The sequence below is a fragment of the Maniola hyperantus genome, chromosome 9 (assembly GCF_902806685.2).
Source record: "Maniola hyperantus chromosome 9, iAphHyp1.2, whole genome shotgun sequence".
In the NCBI taxonomy this organism is placed as follows: domain Eukaryota; kingdom Metazoa; phylum Arthropoda; class Insecta; order Lepidoptera; family Nymphalidae; genus Maniola; species Maniola hyperantus.
The window spans coordinates 14,007,305-14,028,884 of NC_048544.1; the positions used below are offsets into that span (position 1 = coordinate 14,007,305).

The following is a 21,580-nucleotide window of genomic DNA, read 5'->3' on the forward strand; positions in this document are numbered from 1 at the left end:
ACATACATCATATAAAAAAAACCGGCCACGTGCGAGTCAGGCTCGCGCAACGTGGGTTCCGTACTACAGTCGTATTTTTTCGACATTTTGCACGATAATTCAAAAACTATGATGCATAAAAATAAATAAAAATCTGTTCTAGAATGTACAGGTGAAGACCTTTCATATGATACCCCACTTGATATAGTCACTCACTTCGAAAGTTGAAAATACTAATTATTAGTTCATGACCACAATTTAATTTTTTTTGTGTGATCTAACCCTAAATTCACGGGTTTCAGATTTTTCCCCAAATGTCAGCTATAAGATCTACCTACCTGCCAAATTTCATGATTCTAGGTCAACGGGAAGTACCGTGTAGGTTTCTTGACAGACAGACAGACAGACAACAAAGTGATCCTATAAGGGTTCCGTTTTTCCTTTTGAGGTACGGAACCGTAAAAATTAAATTGTGGTCATAAACTAATAATTAGTATTTTCAATTTTCGAAGTAATATAATTATATCATATTATGAAAGGTCGTCACCTGTACATTCTAAAACAGATTTTTATTTATTTTTAGGCATCATAGTTTTTGAATCATCGTGCAAAATGTCGAAAAAATACGACTGTAGTACGAATTCTCGTTGCACGAGCCTGACTCGCACTTGGCCAGTTTTTTATCTATATTTTAAGAAACCTCTTTTTGTAAATACATACCGTCTCCAAAATGCGAGCTATCTGTGTACCGAATAGATGATATCCGCGCATTCTGCGGTGTGAATTTAGGTTTAAAAGAAATCCCGTGGGAACTCGTTGATTTTTATTTATATTTAAATTCGCGTATGTGAAAAAAAAGCATATTACACAATTGAAGATTATCTAAATGATAAAAGAGCGTGGATTTGACCTGCAGCTCGTTCCGGCGACGCACAAGACTGCAAATACTATTTTATACATGGCATAATCTTGTACCTATATCAAATATTTGAAAAGAGCAACCGCCGAGTTTCTTGCTGGTTCTTCTCGGCAGGAAAGGCATTCCGAACCAGTGGTAGATGCATCCGACTATTCGTAAGCACTTGTAAAAGTTTATACGAATAAAAAATAAAAAAAAAGATTTTCATTTCATTCATTAGAAGCTAGCTGACAGACACACTCGCATTTGTAATATTAGTTTAAGGATATGGATTAATTTTAACTCTCTCATTTGCAGGTCTCCTCGTAGGCATAGGAGTACTCCGTAACTTGGAAAAGAGAAAATGGGAGAAGCGGTTATGGTGGGCCGCAGTGGTACTGTACTTCTCGCTGATGCTAGCCGGGGTGCTTGCCAATATCTTCTGGACGTCGCATTTCGAGACTAGGAGAGAATAACTCTTTCTAGAACATTCTAGTTTATCAAGGCTTGTGAAGGAGCTTCTAAATGGGCAGTTGTAAATCTGTGTTCATGTCGATTTGGTCGTGGTGGTGGACGCAACTTTATCATCATGATCAAACTATCGCCGGCTCATTACAGAGACGGCGGGCTGATTACGTAAAACGTTGCAGTAGCGACAGCAACGCGACAGCAGTAGAAATGCGACAGTTCATAGATAGTCCGATAAAGGGTGAACTAGAGCTCGTTTGCTGTCTCTCTTCTTCTTCTTCTTTTTTTGCTTTGTGGCTATTGCTGTCTCTCTCTAGCCGCTGTTACGTGTGACGTTTGACAGCAATGATCGCGAGATTTACGCCTGTCGCGAGATTCGTAGATTCGCCCGCCGGTCGCCTCTCAGAATGAGGGATGATTTATGCCAACACGTGGCGGGCACGAGTCGTGCCACGTACGAGGTGCGGATTCAAAACATCACGAACATTTTAAATGAAGCAGTTGAAGCATGAACTGCTTCATATAAAATTTTCGTCATGTTTATAATCCGTGCCTCGTACGTGGCACGGCCCGCGCCCGCCACGTGTTGGCATAAATCATCCCTGAGAAGGGTTTTCGCAATAGTCTACCACGCTGGCCAAGTGCGGATTGTGCAACAAGAATACGATAAGTTCAGCCAATCACAACAGTTGAGATTGTAATAGTGATTGATGCCGTTTTTCCGGAATCGACCACCATTTTTAACCATTGAGGGTATTCCCAAATGAACCCTATTTTAAGGGGTATTAAGATACTATACTAAAATAACTTTATGGTCTTTATAATAAATATCCTTGCAAAAGTCTGATTTAAACATGTTGATGCCTTATTTGAAATTTTTACAAAAATAATGTCAAATTATTTTTAATAGAATTAGATACTTTCGGAATTCCATGGCATACAAACAAGGATGCTGAATTTTCTTAGAAATTATGTTTTAAAATAGTAAGCATCAAAGCATGGTGTTTCTTGTATGGTATTTTTCTTGTCTTGCATTTGAAAGTGTGTTGAATATTTTAGTAGGTTGTATAGAACCTGACCTAACTAATAGACCGCCATTTTTTCTCCAAAATAACGGCCTGGCATAAAACCTATATTAATCAATAGCTCTCTGGGAAATTGTACTGGTGACAAGACTGTAGTACTGATGAAGCCACCAGTACGACTTTGATGGCTATGTGATACCTCGGAAAACTGACACTGGAAGATATTGTGGCTAATTCTGTTGTACACAATTTCTAAACTAAACTAAAATGACACGTCTAAATCTATTGCTTTCCCTTTCATAATGTTGCTAGCGGAAAAGGATAGCACCTTTTCCGCTAGCAACAGTTTTAGACCTGTTAATTTAGTTTAGAGATTGTGTACAAGAGAATCGGCCCCATTGTCATACAATATTTGTTTGTACTCACATCGACATCAGCTATTGGCTACTATTTTGAAGAAAAAAATGGCGGATTATTAGGTAGGCCAAAATCTCCAAGCCCTTTAGCCATGTATGCCTAGTTGTTTGTTTGTACTCGTAAGATGTATGTTTTCTATTATAATGATTACGTGTTAAAGTATTGTTAGTTAAAGTATTTATTTTTGTGGCGTATTTTCCCATCGTGCTGTAAATGCTCAATTGTTACTTTACTTCTTACAGCGATCACGCACTCATCCGATCCGAATCCGTGAAGATACGGGTATAAAAAATATCTACGACATAAGTCATGAGCTACCATACAAAACAAAACCGGCCAAGTGCGAGTCAGGCTCGCGCAATGAGGGTTTCGTACTACAGTCGGATTTTTTCGACATTTTGCACGATAATACAAAAGCTATGATGCATAAAAATAAATAAAAATCTGTTTTAGAATGTACAGGTGAAGACCTTTCATATGATACCCCACTTGATATAGTCACTCACTTCGAAAGTAAAAATACTAATTATTAGTTCATGACCACAATTTAATTTTTTTTGTGTGATCTAACCCTAAATTCACAGTTTTCAGATTTTTCCCGAAATGTCAGCTATAATATTTACCTACCTGCCAAATTTCATGATTCTAGGTCAACGGGAAGTGCCCTGTAGGTTTCTTGACAGACAACAAAGTGATCCTATAAGGGTTCCGTTTTTACTTTTGAGTTACGGAACCCTAAAAAGGAACGTATTTTCACGGACTCGGATCGGATCGGATGAGTGCGTAACCGCCGTTAAACTTATCAATTAACATAGTTTAGAAATCATACAATTCGGATAGTAACATACTTGTGCGGAGGAACAAAGCGGAGATTTTGTGAATATTTTAAATCGCGCTGTATACAATAGGTACATCGTATCATCCTTACCTATAGTATTAAAAACATTCAAGACCAATTTTGTATAGAATATGCATTTGTCTTTTACAAGAAAAATAACGAATGTGTATGGGCTTAAGTATTAGACAGCCGTCCTTGTATTTATTATTATTATAGTGAAAAGTACTTTTATAGTAGTTATTGTTAACGAATTAAAGTCGATCGCAAAAAGCGTACAGTGCGTACATTTTGAGATCGTCACTCGCCATTTTAACTCTATGCGTCAACTGTCATGTCAGGATTTTAAAAAAAATTGCAAATCGGTCCAGATACCTGAAAAAAATCGATGTAACTACATACATAAAAAAATTCGGAAAAAAACGGGCCGAATTGAGAACCACCTCCTTTTTGGAAGTCGTCGGTTAAAAAGTACGGTTCATCCATGGCTTTAAATCTATCTAAATATATAAAAGGAAAAGGTGACTGACGGACTGATCTGTCAACGCACAGCTCATGCCTTGCATGCATGCCTGCGTCATAGTTTTTATGACGATTTCAACCGTTTCAACCTACATGATTTCACTTTAAAATCATAAGATTTCACAGTTAAGGTGACGCAGGACGCTCGACCGAAATTGGCAGCGCACGTGGGTAACATGTTTGCTTTTCACTTGACATTGTATGAGAAAGTTGAGAGGCACGATGATTTTCACCGAAATCAAGCGCGCGAAAAGGGTTTAGGAAAAGTATTTTTGAGAAAAAACTGCTGAATTTATGTTTGCAAAGTAAAGTTATTTCAACTAATGAATAAATAAACCACGTCTAATGATAAATTGTTTTAGAATTTTCATATCCCTAATCTTATTTATTTACGCCCAAAGTTGACATTAATTTAGTGTTAAAATAGGAATCTTTTGAGCCTCGTAACTTTTAAATCAATTTTTTTTTCAATGTTTTATATATCAATAAACCTAGATAATGACGAGATAAATCGATATAATTCTTAGTTTTGTGCGTACTATATCGAATATTGTTGTAATTTCCCTCCTACGTTTGTATGAAGAAAGCACCGAACTGAGTCCCCTTAAGGACTAAAATCGTACTTTTGACATGACAATTATCATAGAGTTAAAATGGTGAGTGAGATCTCAAAATTTACGCATTATATTTTTGATTCTGTATTTGTCAAGGAGATGGAACCTATTGAGTGTAGTTTCTCGGTTCTCCGACTAACTACTAATGTAAAGTATTATAAAATAAAAGCTAAAGCATTTTATTGAAAAAAATATTTAAATATTTTTCCAAATGTGTTTAAGAAAATGTCGGCAGCTGATAATATCATATCTTTGTTTATTTTTTAAATTGGTTTAACTGTACTGGCTTCTAGCGTTTTTAAGCTTTAGCCCTTTTTTTGTACACGGGAAATGTCTGACGCATACCCCTCCGTCAGGGAAACGGAGGGGTTATGTGGGGCTTGCACCCACTAAAACCTGTGTTCCTCCCTCGACAGACTGGTGGTTGCGTGGGTATCACTTAAGGTAGTATTGCTACCGCGCTCCCGCCAGGTTTTGACCCGCCACGAACTGATAGGCGGGTCCCCTCGCTAGCCTGGCTGCTACCAAATTCGTCTCAAAAACGCCGCTACCTCCTGACCGGTTTATATTTCGGTTGACGAGCGAAGTCTGAGCCCTAATAGTACATTAACAAAGTTGATAATGGTTCTTCTTCTTTGTCGTATTCGTCATTGCTTAGGACTGTGGCCCCTTTCCATTAATCCTATAGGAGTTCTCTTGGGATAATAATGCGGTTTGTTCCCAGATCCTTCCGCATACAACTCGACTAAGAGAACGAGATTTCAAGTCTTAGATTAATTTACTGTTAGTGATAATAACCGGGATCGACGGCTTGACGTGTTCTCCGAGGCACGGAGGACACGAAAAGATCAAATTCGGACCTCCAAGGTTGGTCACCCATCCAGTTACCGACTTGGGTGAACGATGCTTAACAATCTCAATCGATTGTTATGCGTTGTCACAACTAGGTCACACGTCCCTCCCTCGATGGTAGGCAGTGAAAAATGCTCTGCGCTGCTTCGGCCCTTCTGAGTAGGTACTTTCTAGTTATTACTTACTTAATTTATTGGTACCAGAAACATTTCTAATCTATTAGCTTTATGAAAAATGTACAACCTACTTTGTCAAAACATTTGTACGTCAAATATCCGGTATCCGGACTAAATAATTGTTGGCTTAACTCTCTATTGTAAACACCTTGTCTTCCCATATTCATACAAATAAATTATTTCATTTGATTTACAATAAAGATAAAAAGAAAGTTAAAGTGGACAGGGAAGCACTTATATCTAAGATCTCTACCAGTGACCCTTGGCAGTGCGAGAGGTTGAGAGAGACTAGAGTAGGTACAAAAAGATAGTGCCTTACGTCGTATACTTACCCGACATTTGGATGAATTTACATTTAACTTTTGGATACCTACTATTATTAAAATTTCAGTATTTTGTAACAAATTTTCTTTAAGCAAATGTGACTGGAATGGTGTAAAATTATATGTACCTACCTACGTATAAAAAAAATTAAAAAATCACTGCCTTTAATCTAATGTTTGACGAAGTTAAATCTAATATTTGTGTATAGGTTATGAAATTACGTAGGTATAATTATATGTGAAAAATCGAGTGAAATTATATAGTACCTAGTTATTATTTATTTCATCAATAAACTGACAATTACTTCTTCTTTTTACAAATTTTATTATTTTAATTTCATTGTTTCTGTGATACAGAGTCAATAAGTCGATTGTTTTAGCTTTAATTAAATGTAATTTATTGATATGGCACTAGCTAGAAAGCCAGGAGAAAATTTAAATAAAACAAACTGTGTTTCAACTAAGATAATAATCGATGCCATACTTGTAATATCAAACTCATATTTTAAACTAGCTTATGCTCGCGACTTCGTCCGCGCGGACTACACAAAATTTCAAACCCCTATTTCATCCCCTTAGGGGCCGAATTTTCAAAAATCCTTTCTTACCGGATGCCTACATCATGTTAGCTATCTGAATGCCAAGTTTCAGCCCGATCCGTCCAGTAGTTTGAGCTGTGCGTTGATAGATCAGTCAGTAAGTCACCTTTTCCTTTTATACATTCGAGATTTTTTTATTATACACCGTATTTTTTTTCGTAATTCTTTAATGATCATGGCATTTCTATGGGCGCATTATGGTAGGTTACGAGGTAATCACCTTAGTTGAAATTCATAGTTAACCTTATATTTTTAACTTTTGAAATAAAGAAATACGAACACCTTGTTAACTATGTGAATTTAAAATTTAAAAAAAAAACGTTTTTTAAATAAAACTTAGATAAGCTGTTATTCTGGATAATATGTGAAACTGAGACAAGACAATTTAGATTTTAGATTAAAGATTAATATAATAATTATGTTGTATTATTTATTCTATAAGTGTTGTTTGATTAGATTAATTTCCTATTTGTAATAATTAATTTAAAACTTCTACGCACATTTCAATGTGATGTGTCTATCGAATGTGTTGAAATAAATGCCATTTTTTGTAGAAAATAAACTTGTTTTATTTTTTTAATCATTTATACATCTCAAAATAATACTAAAATGGAGATTCACAATTAGTTACAACAGGTACGCGGCAGAAAATAATGATCGACCTTTAGAAAGAGATAGCAGTTTTGTACAGCATTGTCTCTGCCGTTGAGACCGACAAAACGTCAGATAGGTATGAGTGACAGACAACGCTCTACAAAGCCGAAATTTCATTCTAAGGGTCATTTTTTCATACATTATTTACTGCCGCGTACAGTACCCGTAGTACAAGATTTTACGTCTCACCAAACCAAACCAAATTCGAGAGTCGAAATACTTCCGCGTTACAGTAAACTGGATCTTAAAAGCCTTGTTTTAAAGCTCAAGTTTGTCTACACTTCTACAGCCAGATCTCCAAGCGGAAACATTGCGAAATTAAAATCAGTAGCATTGAATATTTGACTTCAATTCAAGGCTGTTTAGGTCCATTTTACTGTAACGCGGAAGTATTTTGACTCTCGAATTTGGTTTCGTTTGGTGAGACGTAAAATCTTGTACTACGGGTACTGTAGTGCATTTTATACTCGTATAGGTGACGCCAAACTTCTGGAATACTCTGAAGTTGTTGTTTGCGCCGGTACAACAAATATAAGAACCTTTTACCGTGCCCCGCATGCGCGAGTGTATGCTCTGCTCTGCTCCTGCTCGCCGACACTTGTTTAATCAACTGCCTGCAACTGCCTGATTGACCGATTGCGACTTCTGTCTGACTGATTGCGACTTTTTGACCGTCTGATTGTACTTATGCCACGCTATGTCACCACTCCATTCCGAACCAGTGGTAGATCTGGTCTGCATCCGACTATTCGAAAGTACTTGTAAAAGTTTATTTGAATAAAAAAGATTTTTTTTTAACTAAGAGTATTCAAGAAGTTTGGCGTCACCTATACTAGGTACTTGTACAGTACGCGGCTGAAAGTAATGTACATCGACCTTTAGGAGATAGCAAATTTGTAGAACATGTCTCTGTCGTTGAGACCGACAAAACGTCATATATAGGTAAAAGTGACAGAGACAACGCTCTACAAAGCCGAAGTCATTCTAAAGGCCGATGTACATTACTTTCCGAGTTTTGTTTTGAAAAAAGCTCTATTTTATTTAGAGCTGTTTCTTCATACATCTGCACTAGTAAAAAAACATGATAATCAACAAAACTATTAAAGATTTCGAAATGTACACACTCATTCTGTGAATACAGTTTTAAGTACTTATTCTATTTATAATAATTTATTATTATTACAGTTTAAACCTTATTCTATTCATTATTTACAAAAATTTAAGTACCTACCAGTTATGTACCAGGTACCTAAGTAAAAAAACTTTTTCGTAATTACAATAGGGACAGTAAATATTCGAAAAAAACGTGTACCTAAGTCAAACAGAAACTGTTTTGTTAGTTACTACCAACTGATTAAATTAAAAAACATGCAAATCGAGAAACCTGAAAGAAATCGGTGTAAGTACCTACATACATTTAAAAAGGGCTGAATTGAGAACCACCTCCTTTTTGGAAGTCAGTTGAAAATAAAGCGGCTTTATGTCACAGTGTGACTCAAGGATAATATAATTCAAGTTCAGTTAACACTTGTTACAACTTACACACTCAATATGTAGGTGTGACTCAACGGGAAAATAAAATTCCTCTGTGTGACTCGATGATTTTTTTTTTGTTGAGTCACACCTTATCGCAAGCGTATGGCTCGCCCGTGTGTGTTCGTACTTGTGTTTTTCTGCGACGCTGACGTCGCATTTACTGGGGCACTTCCTAAAACCAAAAAATCTACATCATAAAATATTTACATACAAAACATATAAAAAATATTAATACCCTTGTTGCTTGGAAATGTTAAATGTCCACGTTCTCCACGTCTACTTTAGTGGAGAACTTTTTAAAACAAATAAAATACGTAGTCATAAAACATTTACATACAAAATGTAATGTTTTCTTAATTATTTCCTTAATATATAAGGACTCTATGAACCTCATTTGATACAAATGTTTTTGGCACAACTATTACATACCACACCTTCACACATCTTTGAGAACATTATGGAGAACTCTCAGGCATGCAGGTTTCCTCACGATGTTTTCCTTCACCGTTAAAGCAAGTGATATTTTAATTACTTAAAAACGCACATAACTCCGAAAAGTTAGAGGTGCGTGCCCGGGATCGAACCCCCGACCTCTGATTGGAAGGCGGACGTCCTAACCACTAGGCTACCACAACTTCATTACAGCCCTCTAACACGCTTCTCGTTCACCAGTGTGCACTTTCTCCTTGTGTGTTTTGAGCGTACCACCTTGCGTAAAGCTCTTATCACACAGGTCACAAGCGTACGGTTTGTCTCCGGTGTGTGTTCGTATGTGTTTCTCCACGTCGCCTTTAGTGGAGAACTTCTTCCCACACACGTCTATGGGGCACGCGTAGTTCTTGTTGTGAAGTCGCTTGTGTAGATATAGCTTCTTGTATGTTGCGAACTTTTTTGAACATATCTGAAACAGTTAACTGTATTAATGTTATCTTTATTTAATTTGTTAATTCTTGACTTTAAATAAATTAAATTCTTTTATTTAAAGAAAGTACACCAAATAATAATCCATACTAATATTACTAGACAGACAACAAAGTGATCCTATAAGGGTTCCGTTTTTCCTTTTGAGATGCAGAACCCTAAAAATTAAAATGTATTCATGAACAAATACTATATTTTCAATTTTCAAAGTTAGATAACTATACCAAGTGGGGTATCATATGAAGTTTGTACAATCTAAAACAGAATTTATTTTTATTTTTATGCATAATAATTTAATGTTTTTGATTTATCGTAAATGTCGAAAAAATACGACTGTAATACCGAACCCTCGGTGCACGAGTCTGACTCGCACTTGGCCGCTTTTTCTTTTTTGATTTTCCGTCACCACAGCCTAATATTTGACATATCGTCGATTCAGGATTAAACCGAGAGTTCCCTCACTCTGACAGGGTGTGAATTGCACAAGTTTTTTACAGTGCGACAAGGCTATCTTAACGCGTGGCGAAAATCGGAACTAACGTTGTCGTCAATTGTCCCTTTTGTTCTTGTTTGAATATTCGCCTTTGTTCATTCAAGTGCCAAGAGACCTTGTTGCACTGTAACTACTTGAAAAGTTTCAACTGATACACCTTATACTTACATCACATTTATTTTCAGGATTGCTAAAATCTTTCTTTATTTTCTTTGGGCTCGCTGTTTCCTGTGAGCTATCTGGATGAGATTCGTGTGTTACCTCTTCAACGATATAATAAGTCTCACAGACTTCATATTCTGTGTAGTCAGTATCACGATCATTTCCTTGTTTACTCACTGATTGTTGGGAGCTGTCGGGTAGAGTTTCTGCACTTGCTATTGTGGATTCCTAAATTTGATGGAAAAACATTCAATATTACTAATAAACAACTAACCGCGGTACTCAGTCGCTTAATTGTTACTTAAGTTTATTTAAAACGAGACGGAGCTATATCTCTCACATAAATTTGTCTCGTTTTAACCCAATCTTAAGTAACCATTAGCGACTCTGGAGTACCGCAGTAAGACTTTTATATTATTTATTCAGATACATACAAGTTAGCCCTTGACTGCAATCTCACCTGGTGGTAAGTGATGACTGAATTGAACCCGGGACCTCCCACTAATAAGACAACAGCGCTCACCAATGCGCCAGGGAGATTGTCAAAACAAAGACACAATGGGGCCGATTCTCTTGTACACAATCTCGAAACTAAACTAAATTAACAGGTCTAAATCTAGTCCTTTCTTTTTATGCAAGCAATATTAAGAAAGAGATAGCAATAGATTTAGACGTGCAACTTTAGTTTAGTTTAGAGATTGTGTACAAGGAAATTAGTCACATTATTAATCTAGCAAAATACCTCTGGTTTTTCATTTTCATCATCACCAAAGAGTGACTTGAGATGGGATTCATTTCTCTTGGCCCTAGCGCGGAGATCTGTTGCCTTGATTACTATGTCCAGACAGTTCTTGCATATCCTTTGTGGCAAGTTGTCTGCAGGTGACACCTAAAACAAAGGATCATGCATCATTTTGGGTCCAATTTTTCAATATACACTAACGATAATAAGACTTGTGTCATATGAAAGCTCTTGGGAATCTATTAATCAAATTCAGCATGAGTATGGTTTTTAGGGATCCATATCTCCAAAGAAAATAAAGGAACCCTTATAGAATCACTTCACAATGGTACCCAATTTCAACATATGTTTTGAAGTAAAACAAACAGTATTATGGTGCAATTTGGTAATGACAACTCACGTGCTAGCCCTCCCAATTACCTTGACTCCTGTACACCTGTGAATGTCTGCTGATAACCCGTCCTTCTCAAATATATCAAAGTACCCATGTTCATCCAGGCACAATCTACATATTTCGTAGAACATGATACTTTTCTTTTTCTGCTCCATTGCTGCGTATAATTTTCTAACTGCTTTGATAATATCAGCAGACTATCTGAAGGGCTAAAGTAGAAAAATCACTGATTTTCCATGATATTTTACAAAAAAAATTGTAAATAAATAACCTATAAAAACATAACAAAAGTGACAGAATAATGCCATTGCCACATGACACAATCACAGACCATCAGACCATTATCCTTCGAATAACATATCAAGATGACAAATGCTACATATACACGGTCCTAGTAGCTCGCGGATTTTTACTGTCAACTTTCCAAAACATCTGTATTAGATAATATGCTAGATACAGACTACAGACGGTAAGTGGACTCCAGAGTCCATTCATGGTCCATCCAGACTCAAGTGGTGCGCACAAAGGAAAGCAAACGAACACAGGACTATACAGTATATGTACTACCTGTCTACCTAGCGGAAATATCTACGAACCTCGCTGGAATGCGCTTCCCCGCAACTCGCCCGTTTTCGCCCATCCAGTACCGGTGCCAACGCGAGCGCGTTGCATGACGTCACCAGGTTCGCAGATGTTTCGGCCGGCTTATACTATACAGCGTGTAAGTGCATCCTAACCAAGTAATGAACTCGTTGAACTATATCGTTGAATTTGATCATCTGTGGCATTTGTCTGTGGTATCTTGTTACCATGGCAACGAACAGCTTCGTTTGTTTTGGTTTGTTTTGTTTCATTTGTTTGTTTTGTATAAAACAATTATATTGTGTTGTTATAAGTATAAAACAATGAGCGAATATAATATGAAATGCAAAAAGCTTGCTGGTATTTACTGGCCCCAGAATCCGTTACAAGAATTACGTATCAGGTAAGTGTGAGTTAAGAGTCAAGACTTGAGTGTGACTGTACTGTATTATTTACTACAAATTACGAATAAATTATCAATAAGCATGTATTAGAGATATGGGTTTAAAAAAGTACCATACAGGTATACACCTACATCTTAAATTCCACCTGCTTCCATCTTAATAATTGCACTTACCACCTGTGAGAAGTCACGGGCTATTTATAGTTTGAGTGCGTACATGGTGCGTAGGTACCATAGATTAATTGTTATTGGTCTCGCTATGCGTACCTTAATCATTGAATTATGATGTACCTAGTACCTACTAACGTACCTCAATACAGGGAACGGTCGCCCGCCTTGCCAGGCATATAATATAATATGCCTATGTTTAGACTAGAGCCAGATTACTTTGTCCCAACAGCCTACCTATTGAACCCTATACTTGTAGCTTTGGGGACCTAGTCAAGGGCTAACTTGCCATCAATTAAAAAAAATATCACTATGCATCTATACAATTTTTACAATTACATGAAACTTAAGCTTAGTTTAATTTTCTTAAACTTAGCTTAAACTTAAACTTAGCTTAATTTTTTATAATACACCAAAACAGACAATTGGCACACATACCTTTGGGAACATTACAGAGAACTCTCAGGCCTCAGGCATGCAGTTTTCCTCACGATGGTTTCCTTCACCGTTAAAGCCAGTGATATTTAATTACTTAAAACCAAATAACTCTGAAAAGTTAGAGGTGAGTGCCCATGATTGAACCTCATACCTCCGATTAGGAGGCGGATGCCCTAACCACTAGGCTATCACAGCTTTTTTATATATCATGGAATATATTATTTGTATATCATGGAATTCTACAAAGTAATGCCTGCTTTTATCCAACTTCTCAGAATTAAACTGCAGTCTAAAGAAAGCATTTTGACGTTGCCAAAATTCGAAGACTACAAACATAAATCAAATGAAGAAAATCTAAACATTCTAGACAGCAATAAAATTGAAGAATATACTTTTAAGTGGCAAAACAAAGTTTTCAGCAAATGGGAATATCAAAAATATTCTGATACTTACAACTGCAACACAGAAACGGAGCTAAAATATCATGATATGATAAAAGACATTAATGATTATGAACATAAAAAAGTTTTCACTTATATCCATGAAGACTATCATTTACCTGTGCCCATAGGAAGTACAAAAATAAATAAACAATCTATGGTCTGTTTGACTGATTGTTTTGATCGTTTGAATTTGGAAGATGTTGGTGATGGGTCCAATTCAATGAGGCATTTGTTTAGGAGTGAAGAGAATTTGTCCTTAGATGAAGAGCAATGGATGGCTATGCATATTGTACTGGACAGTTCAGAGTATGAGTATGTATTCAGTCTTTTTAGGACTCCATAGTAATAAGGAACACTAAGGAGCTATAAGTTTCATCCAGTCTGTCTGTCTGTGTGTCACAGTCATTTTAAAAAATAAATTATGGCACTAAACTAAATAGATGATGCCTGTGACTTCATCAGCATGGATTTAAGTTTTTTTTTTAATCTTTGGCTTGACGATGGAGTAGAATTTAAATCTATGTGTTATATTTATAATTTATAGCTGAAAATCAGCATCTTGCATCTTATGTGTGTTAACGCATATCATGCAGGACATTATGCTGATCTGTACACCCATTTGGGGTGGTGTCACAGATGAAAATGTTACATTTATACTTTGTTTTTATCTGTAACACCAACAACAAATAAATGTATTTTCTTTATTTCTTTCTAAAATGTACTGAAAAATCTTTCCAGGGACTCCCAACTTCTGTACAAAGAGGAGCATATTCTAGTCTCCCTATATCACAATATAACATACAACTATCTCATAGTGACCCCTAATATCAATGACATAGAGTACAATGCATACTGCATAGAGAACCAGCCGGAGATTGAGTATGGAGTTGAGATTGAGTTTGGAGGGGAGAGTGGGAAGGAGTTAGAGGAGTTAGTAAGTTATTTTAGTACCTATATTTCTGTCAAATAATTTGATAGTTAACAATGTAGCAGTGTAATTCTTGGCTGAGACTAGTATCCATACTTCCATACTAATATTATAAATGCGAAAGTGCGTCTGTCCATTTGTCTGTCTGGCTGCTAGCCTTTCACTGCCCATCCGTTCAACCGATTATGACGAAATGTGGTACAGAGATAGCTTGCAACCCGGGGAAGGACATAGGTTTTAAAAATCCCGTGAGAACTCTTTGAATTTCCGGGATAAAAAGTAGCCTATGTCACTCTCCAGGTTTATCTATAGTCTATACCCATGCAAAAAATCACGTCTATCGGTTGCTCCGTTGCGACGTGATTGCAGGACAAACCAACTAACAAACACACTTTCGCATTTATAATATGGGTACTGATAGGCATTTTCTGGGCAAGCGCGCTCCAACCTAGACCTCATCATTGTTATATAAAATACTAGAGGATGCCCGCGACTTCGTCCGCGTGGATATAGGTTTTAAAAATCCCGTGAGAACTCTTTGAATTTCCGGGATAAAAAGTAGCCTATGGCCTTCCCCGGGATGCAAGCTATCGCCGTACCAAATATCGTCAAAATCGGTTGAACGGATGGGCCGTAAAAGGCTAGCAGACAGACAGACAGACACACTTTCGCATTTATAATATTAGTATATGGAAGCATGGATTTTTCTAAGCATGATTGTCATTTTTTTTCTAAGCATGATTGTCATTGTTTTTCTAAGCATGATTGTCATTGTTTTTCTAAGCGTGATTGTCATTGTGTTTCTAAGCATGATTGTCATTGTTTTTCTAAGCATGATTGTCATTGTTTTTCTAAGCATGATTGTCATTGTTTTTCTAAGCATGACTGTCATTGTTTTTCTAAGCATGATTGTCACTGTTTTTCTCAGCATGATTGTCATTGTTTTTCTAAGCATGATTGTCATTGTTTTTCTCAGCATGATTGTCATTGTTTTTCTAAGCATGATTGTCATTGCTTTTCTAAGCATGACTGTCATTGTTTTTCGAAGTCGTGATTTGATTGTCGTCAAGCGCAAGCCTATCCTGCAATTTAAAAAAAAAGGTTTTTATTTTATTACAGTTAAACAATCTTCTAAGGAAATGGGAAAAGAAGCAAAAGAAGCTGCTAAGCTTCGTTATGCCTCCACTGGGAAGAAAGAAGTATTTTCTGACCTTCGAGATAGTCTCAGCCGTAGACTTTGACATGGACAACTTGTATATAGAGTTTCATATAAAGGTAGTATATTACTATATAATAGAATAGAATAATGTTCAATGTATATCATATGCATGGTGTAGGCAATATCGTCACGGTAATGTTATAGGCAGTATTCCAACTTCATACAAACGGGCGAAACGCGAGCTATACCTACGCGCCTCGATCTCGCGGTGCGCTCGTGGTGCAGCCAGTCGTGACTGTGCCGCAGTGACGAACGGACGGTGTTTTGTTTTTTCAATAACCGCGCGATTTTTTCAATAAAAATAAGTTCAAGTACATATTTAATATGACAAGTACATATTTAAACACAAAGTAGGCAAATGACAAGTAGTAGGTACATATTTAAACATAAAGTAAGCAAATGTGATTAAAATCCCGGAGGCGCGCAGCCCTATCGCCAGTGGCGTGCACAGGGTTTGAAGCCAGGGTAGGCATTTGTTAGGTAGGAACCTGTTTACTGGCAGGTCATAATGAAAAATATAGTCATAATGATAAATAGCTTACAACTGGGGTAAGCAGTGCATTTATGCCTCTATGACCTGCACGCTACTGAAGTTTAGTCAGAGTGCGCTTCTATAGATCTCACCTTTACGGCGGTTACGTACTCATCCGATCCGAGTCCGTGAAAATACGTTCCTTTTTGTTTTATATGGGAGCTTATGACATATATCGTAGATAATCGCCGGTGATATCAAAATTCAGTGTTTCGCACAATACTCAATGCCCCGTGGTTTACCAAAACAACAGAAATACACGAATATCTTGCAATGCCCACAATTAATGAAGAAATAAATATTAATGCAAAGAAACACAAGTTGAAGTCCATGCAAATAGTCTGGCAGTGTCACTCCACATGCAGCAGAGTTAGTAGGCTGAAAAGAGTCACAGTAGAAGAACTGTCATGTACACATTAAAGCCAGCGAAAGCATTATGAGAAGAGTTTCTTGATGGAGTGATCTTCTCTCAACCTTGAATGCACTCATAAAAATCTGATAAAAGTCCATCCAATGACTGATTGAAGATACCTAGCTTTGAAATATCAAAAAAAAAAACGCTGGTATTCTCACGGATGACGGATAGAACTCTGATGACGGATCACGGAAGTGCAGTGCGCAATCGTCGTTAATCTTTTACATTGAAAGGGAATTAAAGCGAATTTCTAAAATATTACATAGCATATTGACTCTATCTCCACACCGTTAAGAACTAATTCCTACCGAGAAAGAAACGTCCCGCGAAGTCTGCATTTGCACTGCTGTACAGGACGATGTCACGGTAATGTTATCTATACAGTATTGTAACTCGGCCGTATCTTTGAAATAAATACCTACAGCAGCGCGGTACGTAAACATGCGATAGGCAGTAGCGTGCAGGTCATAGAGGCATAAATGCACTGCTTACCCCAGTTGTAAGCTATTTATCATTATGACTATATTTTTCATTATGACCTGCCAGTAAACAGGTTCCTACCTAACTAATGCCTACCCTGGCTTCAAACCCTGTGCACGCCACTGCTAAACTTAGACTTAAGACAAAGTTAAAACGAGATAGAGCTATATCTCTCGCATGAATCTGTTTCGTTTTAACTCAACCTTAAGTCTGAGCAATCAAATGAATCTCTCAGCCTAAGAACTTAGGCGTAGAGCATTCGATTTACGCGCGTATTTTGAATTCGCGCGACGCTTGTGGGCGCGATGTATTGGCGCCTAGTATCTCGGTAACGCGCGAATGAATTCGCGCGAAACGTTTCGCGGCGAATTCGCTCCTTCTGGACAAGGTCTTAGATTCCAGATGATCTACAATGCGAAGGGGACTTAAAAGGTAGAACTCATACCAGCAAGAGTTTGACCACCGAAGATCACTACGAGTGGAAATACGGACACACGTTGGAGTTAGAGCTGGAATGTGCCACTGGAATTGGTAAGAACAATTTGTAAGAGACGCTGTGACTGATTCTGTTGTACACAATCTCTAAACTAAACTAAACTAAAGATACAGTACGACACGGCTCTTTCGGCACTTGAATGACATTGATAGGGGGTGTACAGAACGCGGCCGAAAGTAATGTACATCGGCCTTAAGAATTACATTTCGGCTTCGTAGAGCGTTGTCTCTGTCACTCATACCTATATGACGTTTTGTCGGTCTCAACGACAGAGACAGTGCTCTACAAATTTGCTATCTCCTTCTAAAGGTCGATTTACATTACTTTCGGCCGCGTACTTTAGTTGTAAAACAAAAGCTGCCAGTGAATCAAATCTCTTCAATTTTACAGAATATTATATTGAAAATGTCAATGACGAAAATCGAGTAAGTTTTATATAATTTTTACTGAATGAGAAATTGGGAAAGCTCTCTCTGTTTCCAAATCGAGAAAGAATAATAAACCCCATTTATAAGGCCATGGACTTGCAAGTTATCATGTTTTTTCATTCACTCTCAAACACTATATTTACATAAATGTGTTTTATAAATATTAGCATAAATGTGTTTGCAACTTATAGCTATATTTAGTGCTAAATATAGCTATAAGTTGCAAACACATTTATGCTGTATATAAATTATCGACTCCAATATTTAACAAAAAAAGTGAATTTCAGATTTTTTATTTCTTCTATTATTCTAAAATACTTATTTCAGATCCTCTACCGCTCAAGATCTATCTAGAAGCAATATCAATCGACTGGTGGGGCCGTCACCGCACTGAAGGCTATAGGTATCTCCCTCTCACATTAGAGCCGGGGGAACAGAAGCGGCACCTATCCTTCTCTCGCCCTGAAGAGTTGGATACGGTAAAAGCAAATAACAGACGGTTTTTTGTTGGCGGATGCCACTTGATCAAAGATTTGGATGTATTGGCCAATCCTCAATTGCACGTAAGTCGATAGGCTGTTGTGTTTAATATTCTTTTTTTTTTAAATAAAAATTGCGAGCAAACGAGCTGGTGGGTCTCCTGATGTTAAGTGATTACCGCCGCCCATGAACATCTGCAGCACCAGAAGAACTGCCTTTGCCGGACTTTCAGGAATTTGTTGGTCCGCGCGCCCCTTGAATAACCCTCATGTTGTAATCTAATGGGAACAACGCCAAAGGCAGTTAAATTTAAAAACAGCTACGAAATAAATATTTCCATTGTAACTTTTTCATGTAATGGATTTTTTATATAATGGAATATATAACTTTTTTGATTCAAACAGTATGAAAAAGTTCTAAGCTTCCTCTGCTCAGTTTTTTGTACCTTATGAAAGTGTGGTTGTTACTTTCAACTGAGCTCAACCAAAATATTTGAGTATACGCCAATTTAACGTCTTACAGAAAATGTAGAATTAAGTGCCTGTTAAAATATTCTATTAAGAATATTAGTATTTTTTTTATTGCAGAACACAAACTTCAGATACGTTTCAACAGGCTCCCTCTTAGTCCGATGGCGAATAATAACTCAGTCGCAGTCTACCGGAGATCACGTGTACCCTTCAAGTCCGGGGGCATCCTCTAGTGCCATATTAACGGGAGCGGAAGCCGTGCTGCGACAGTACAAAAAGGCCAAAGCTACCCTTGCGGCCGCTACCAAGAACATACCGGACAACTGAAAGCCCAGGAGACTGATAGACGCAGGGGACTGATCACGTGTACCCTTCAAGTCCGGAGGCATTTGCTAGTGTCATATTGACGGGAGCGTAAACTGTGCTGCAATAGTACAAAAAGGCCAAGGCTAACCTCGCGGCTGTTACCAGGAGCTTACTGAACAACTGAAAGCCCAGGAGACTGATAGGTCCAGAAAACTGATAGACGCAGGGGAAAAATTTTGTTCGCTTGACCATGACCGTATCTTGTCATTTATATCGATGCAGGAAACTGATAAACTCAAAAAAGTCGATTGCTATTATTTAAGTAATATGCACTTAAAGACAATTGAAAATGCATTTTGTAATTAATAATTTGTATAATATTTAGGTAACTTTCAAGAATGATAAGTAAATTGTAGTAAATAAGTATGTATTACTGTATTTATGAGGTATTTTTTTATATGTATAAATAAATTATACTTAATGAAACGAAACATAAACAAAGCAGGCTTTTTAATCTTGATCTCTTTTGTACCAACGTCGTACTTAACAAAAACAACCCCTTTAACAAAAAAAAAAATACATTAAATTAACATCAGGTAAAAAACTCTGGGTAACTAGGTGGACGGACGACATCAGACGAGTCGCAGGGAGCCGCTGGATTCAGGCGGCGCAAGATCGTGGCGTGTGAAAGTCCCTACCAGAGACCTATGTCCAGCAGTGGACGTCTATTGGTTGATGATGATGATGATGGTGAAAAACTCTGGGACCACATTGGAGGGAATTCTTTCATTGACGCAGGATAGGAATTAATTGAGTGGCGACACCGACATCCACGGCCGACAATGAACGACAAAGCAATGTACTTTTGTAATATGGCGTTTTTATAATATTAATAATGATTGACAATAGCGTAACGAAATCTCTACCGTTGTGAGTGGGATTACGGAATACTTCTATGCTTTGTCAGTCACTGTTCGTACCACCTAATATCATCTAATACTCAGGTCGTCAGAGTTCTTTTTATTTGGCTGTTTCTTTTAATAAATGCCGTATTTATGTTATTATCTGCCCATTCTGACAGCTTCCCTCATCTGCGCAGTGATAGCGGCGAGCCTGCGCGCGCGCAGTGTGCGGGTGTCCTTAATCTTGGATATGCGCACACTGCGCGCGTCCTTCATGGCGTTATGAGCGGCGAAACGCGCGCGTTTGGCCGCCTCCATCGCTTCTACCTCGCGGCGTATTACTGAGGTCTCCCAGGAAGTTAGGGCGTTTGTGATCGCTAGCCGCTGAAAAACAAAAACATTTTTGAAGCGGAACTTCTTAACGGACCTGTGAGTTGGGGACTTATAACTTCAAAACAAAATGTCAGTGAAGTTCTAACAATGCGTAAGTCAAAAAAGTCTACAGGAGAGTAATAAAACCATATTATGTATAAAATATTCGTTAGTAACCCTTGATTATTTAGAAAAAGGATTTAGTATGTAAAATGAAGTTATTGACGAAATAAAAGACTTATTTTTCAAATGAAAGCGGGTGAACAATCTTCATCGAATGGCATTAAAATGTTAAAAAACGACTTACGCACTTTTAGAACTTCCATAGTTGCAAGCAGATGGCGCTACTCACACTAGTATAAGTATAAAAAATCAATCAGTAATCACTCAAGACAAAAATCTAAGAGGAATCAACTAGATGGCACCATGTGTATGATGAACTATATGGAACTAGATGGCGCTATTCAATCGATGACCTAAACACGATGAAATTCCGAACAAAGTATATGCCGATGTACCGCCGACAATACTCGCACTTACGGAGCGTGTACAACCTGTCGGAAATATCTGCGAACCTGTGGCCCTACCGCGGTTGTTTGACAGCTACAATGTCACGATCGCAATCATCTCTGATTGGTTAATGCTCGCTCACTATTGGCCACAATGCATTGTTGCAACAAGAATCGCACAAATTCAGCCAATCAGAACAATTGAGATTGTAATAATGATTGATGCCGGTTTTAGACAATCGCCCTACTGGCTTAATGACGTCATGCAACATGCTTGCGTTGGCAACGGTACTGGCACTGGAACTGGCAACGGTACTGGTAGAACGTAATTTTTACATGGGTACTCTTTGGGTACTGGATAGGCGAAAATGGGTGAGCTGCGGGGAAGCGCATTCCAGC

General features: G+C 37.6%; 4 protein-coding genes and 1 long non-coding RNA gene across 10 annotated transcripts in view; 3 read left to right on the forward strand and 2 right to left on the reverse strand.

The window, feature by feature from the left end:
* The window catches only part of rho-4 (rhomboid-4), a 28,966-nt gene extending 27,116 nt beyond the window's left edge, over nucleotides 1-1,850 (forward strand). For all 5 annotated transcript variants that reach the window (XM_034972297.2, XM_034972298.2, XM_034972300.2 and 2 more), the window contains one exon: nucleotides 1,196-1,850. In XM_034972297.2, the coding sequence (XP_034828188.1) occupies nucleotides 1,196-1,353 (158 nt within the window). In that variant the 3' untranslated portion in view covers nucleotides 1,354-1,850. The remainder of the gene's footprint in view (nucleotides 1-1,195) is intronic.
* A 1-nt stretch (nucleotide 1,851) lies between these two features.
* Nucleotides 1,852-5,719, forward strand: LOC138402800 (uncharacterized). Its single transcript, XR_011237138.1, has 2 exons — nucleotides 1,852-3,492; nucleotides 3,531-5,719. It is a non-coding gene; the product is annotated as an uncharacterized lncRNA (long non-coding RNA).
* Nucleotides 5,720-7,252: 1,533 nt separating this feature from the next.
* Nucleotides 7,253-11,895, reverse strand: LOC117985552 (zinc finger protein 835-like). Its single transcript, XM_034972311.2, has 4 exons — nucleotides 11,637-11,895; nucleotides 11,217-11,363; nucleotides 10,481-10,702; nucleotides 7,253-9,799 (listed from the first exon to the last, which is right to left on the reverse strand). The coding sequence occupies exons 1-4, from the start codon at nucleotides 11,763-11,765 to the stop codon at nucleotides 9,548-9,550; spliced, it is 750 nt and encodes a 249-aa protein (XP_034828202.1). The 5' UTR covers nucleotides 11,766-11,895; the 3' UTR covers nucleotides 7,253-9,547.
* Nucleotides 11,896-12,426: 531 nt separating this feature from the next.
* Mks1 (Meckel syndrome, type 1) lies at nucleotides 12,427-19,889 on the forward strand. Its single transcript, XM_034972296.2, has 7 exons — nucleotides 12,427-12,595; nucleotides 13,477-13,956; nucleotides 14,383-14,578; nucleotides 15,692-15,847; nucleotides 17,614-17,749; nucleotides 18,470-18,705; nucleotides 19,210-19,889. Exons 1-7 carry the CDS (start codon nucleotides 12,516-12,518, stop codon nucleotides 19,417-19,419), a joined length of 1,494 nt encoding a protein of 497 aa, XP_034828187.1. The 5' UTR covers nucleotides 12,427-12,515; the 3' UTR covers nucleotides 19,420-19,889.
* Nucleotides 19,890-19,941: 52 nt separating this feature from the next.
* LOC117985549 (A-kinase anchor protein 17A) overlaps nucleotides 19,942-21,580 on the reverse strand; it is a 29,286-nt gene continuing 27,647 nt past the window's right edge. Inside the window, exon 5 of one of the 2 annotated variants that reach the window (XM_034972307.2) lies at nucleotides 19,942-20,684. In XM_034972307.2, coding sequence (XP_034828198.1) covers nucleotides 20,460-20,684 — 225 coding nt within the window. In that variant the 3' untranslated portion in view covers nucleotides 19,942-20,459. The remainder of the gene's footprint in view (nucleotides 20,685-21,580) is intronic. The other variant, XM_034972306.2, reaches the window with a different exon arrangement.

Bases quoted from the DNA above. Each gene is read 5' to 3' on its own strand.
- LOC117985552 (XM_034972311.2), bottom strand. From the start codon at position 11,765: ATGGAGCAGAAAAAGAAAAGTATCATGTTCTACGAAATATGTAGATTG. The intron at 10,703-11,216 runs GTATTTTGCTAG...CATCAAATTTAG, and splicing joins ATGAAAATGAAAAACCAGAG to GAATCCACAATAGCAAGTGC. The intron at 9,800-10,480 runs GTAAGTATAAGG...TAACTGTTTCAG, and splicing joins ATCCTGAAAATAAATGTGAT to ATATGTTCAAAAAAGTTCGC.
- Mks1 (XM_034972296.2), top strand. From the start codon at position 12,516: ATGAGCGAATATAATATGAAATGCAAAAAGCTTGCTGGTATTTACTGG. The intron at 13,957-14,382 runs GTATGTATTCAG...AAATCTTTCCAG, and splicing joins CTGGACAGTTCAGAGTATGA to GGACTCCCAACTTCTGTACA. The intron at 15,848-17,613 runs GTAGTATATTAC...ACAAGGTCTTAG, and splicing joins ATATAGAGTTTCATATAAAG to ATTCCAGATGATCTACAATG.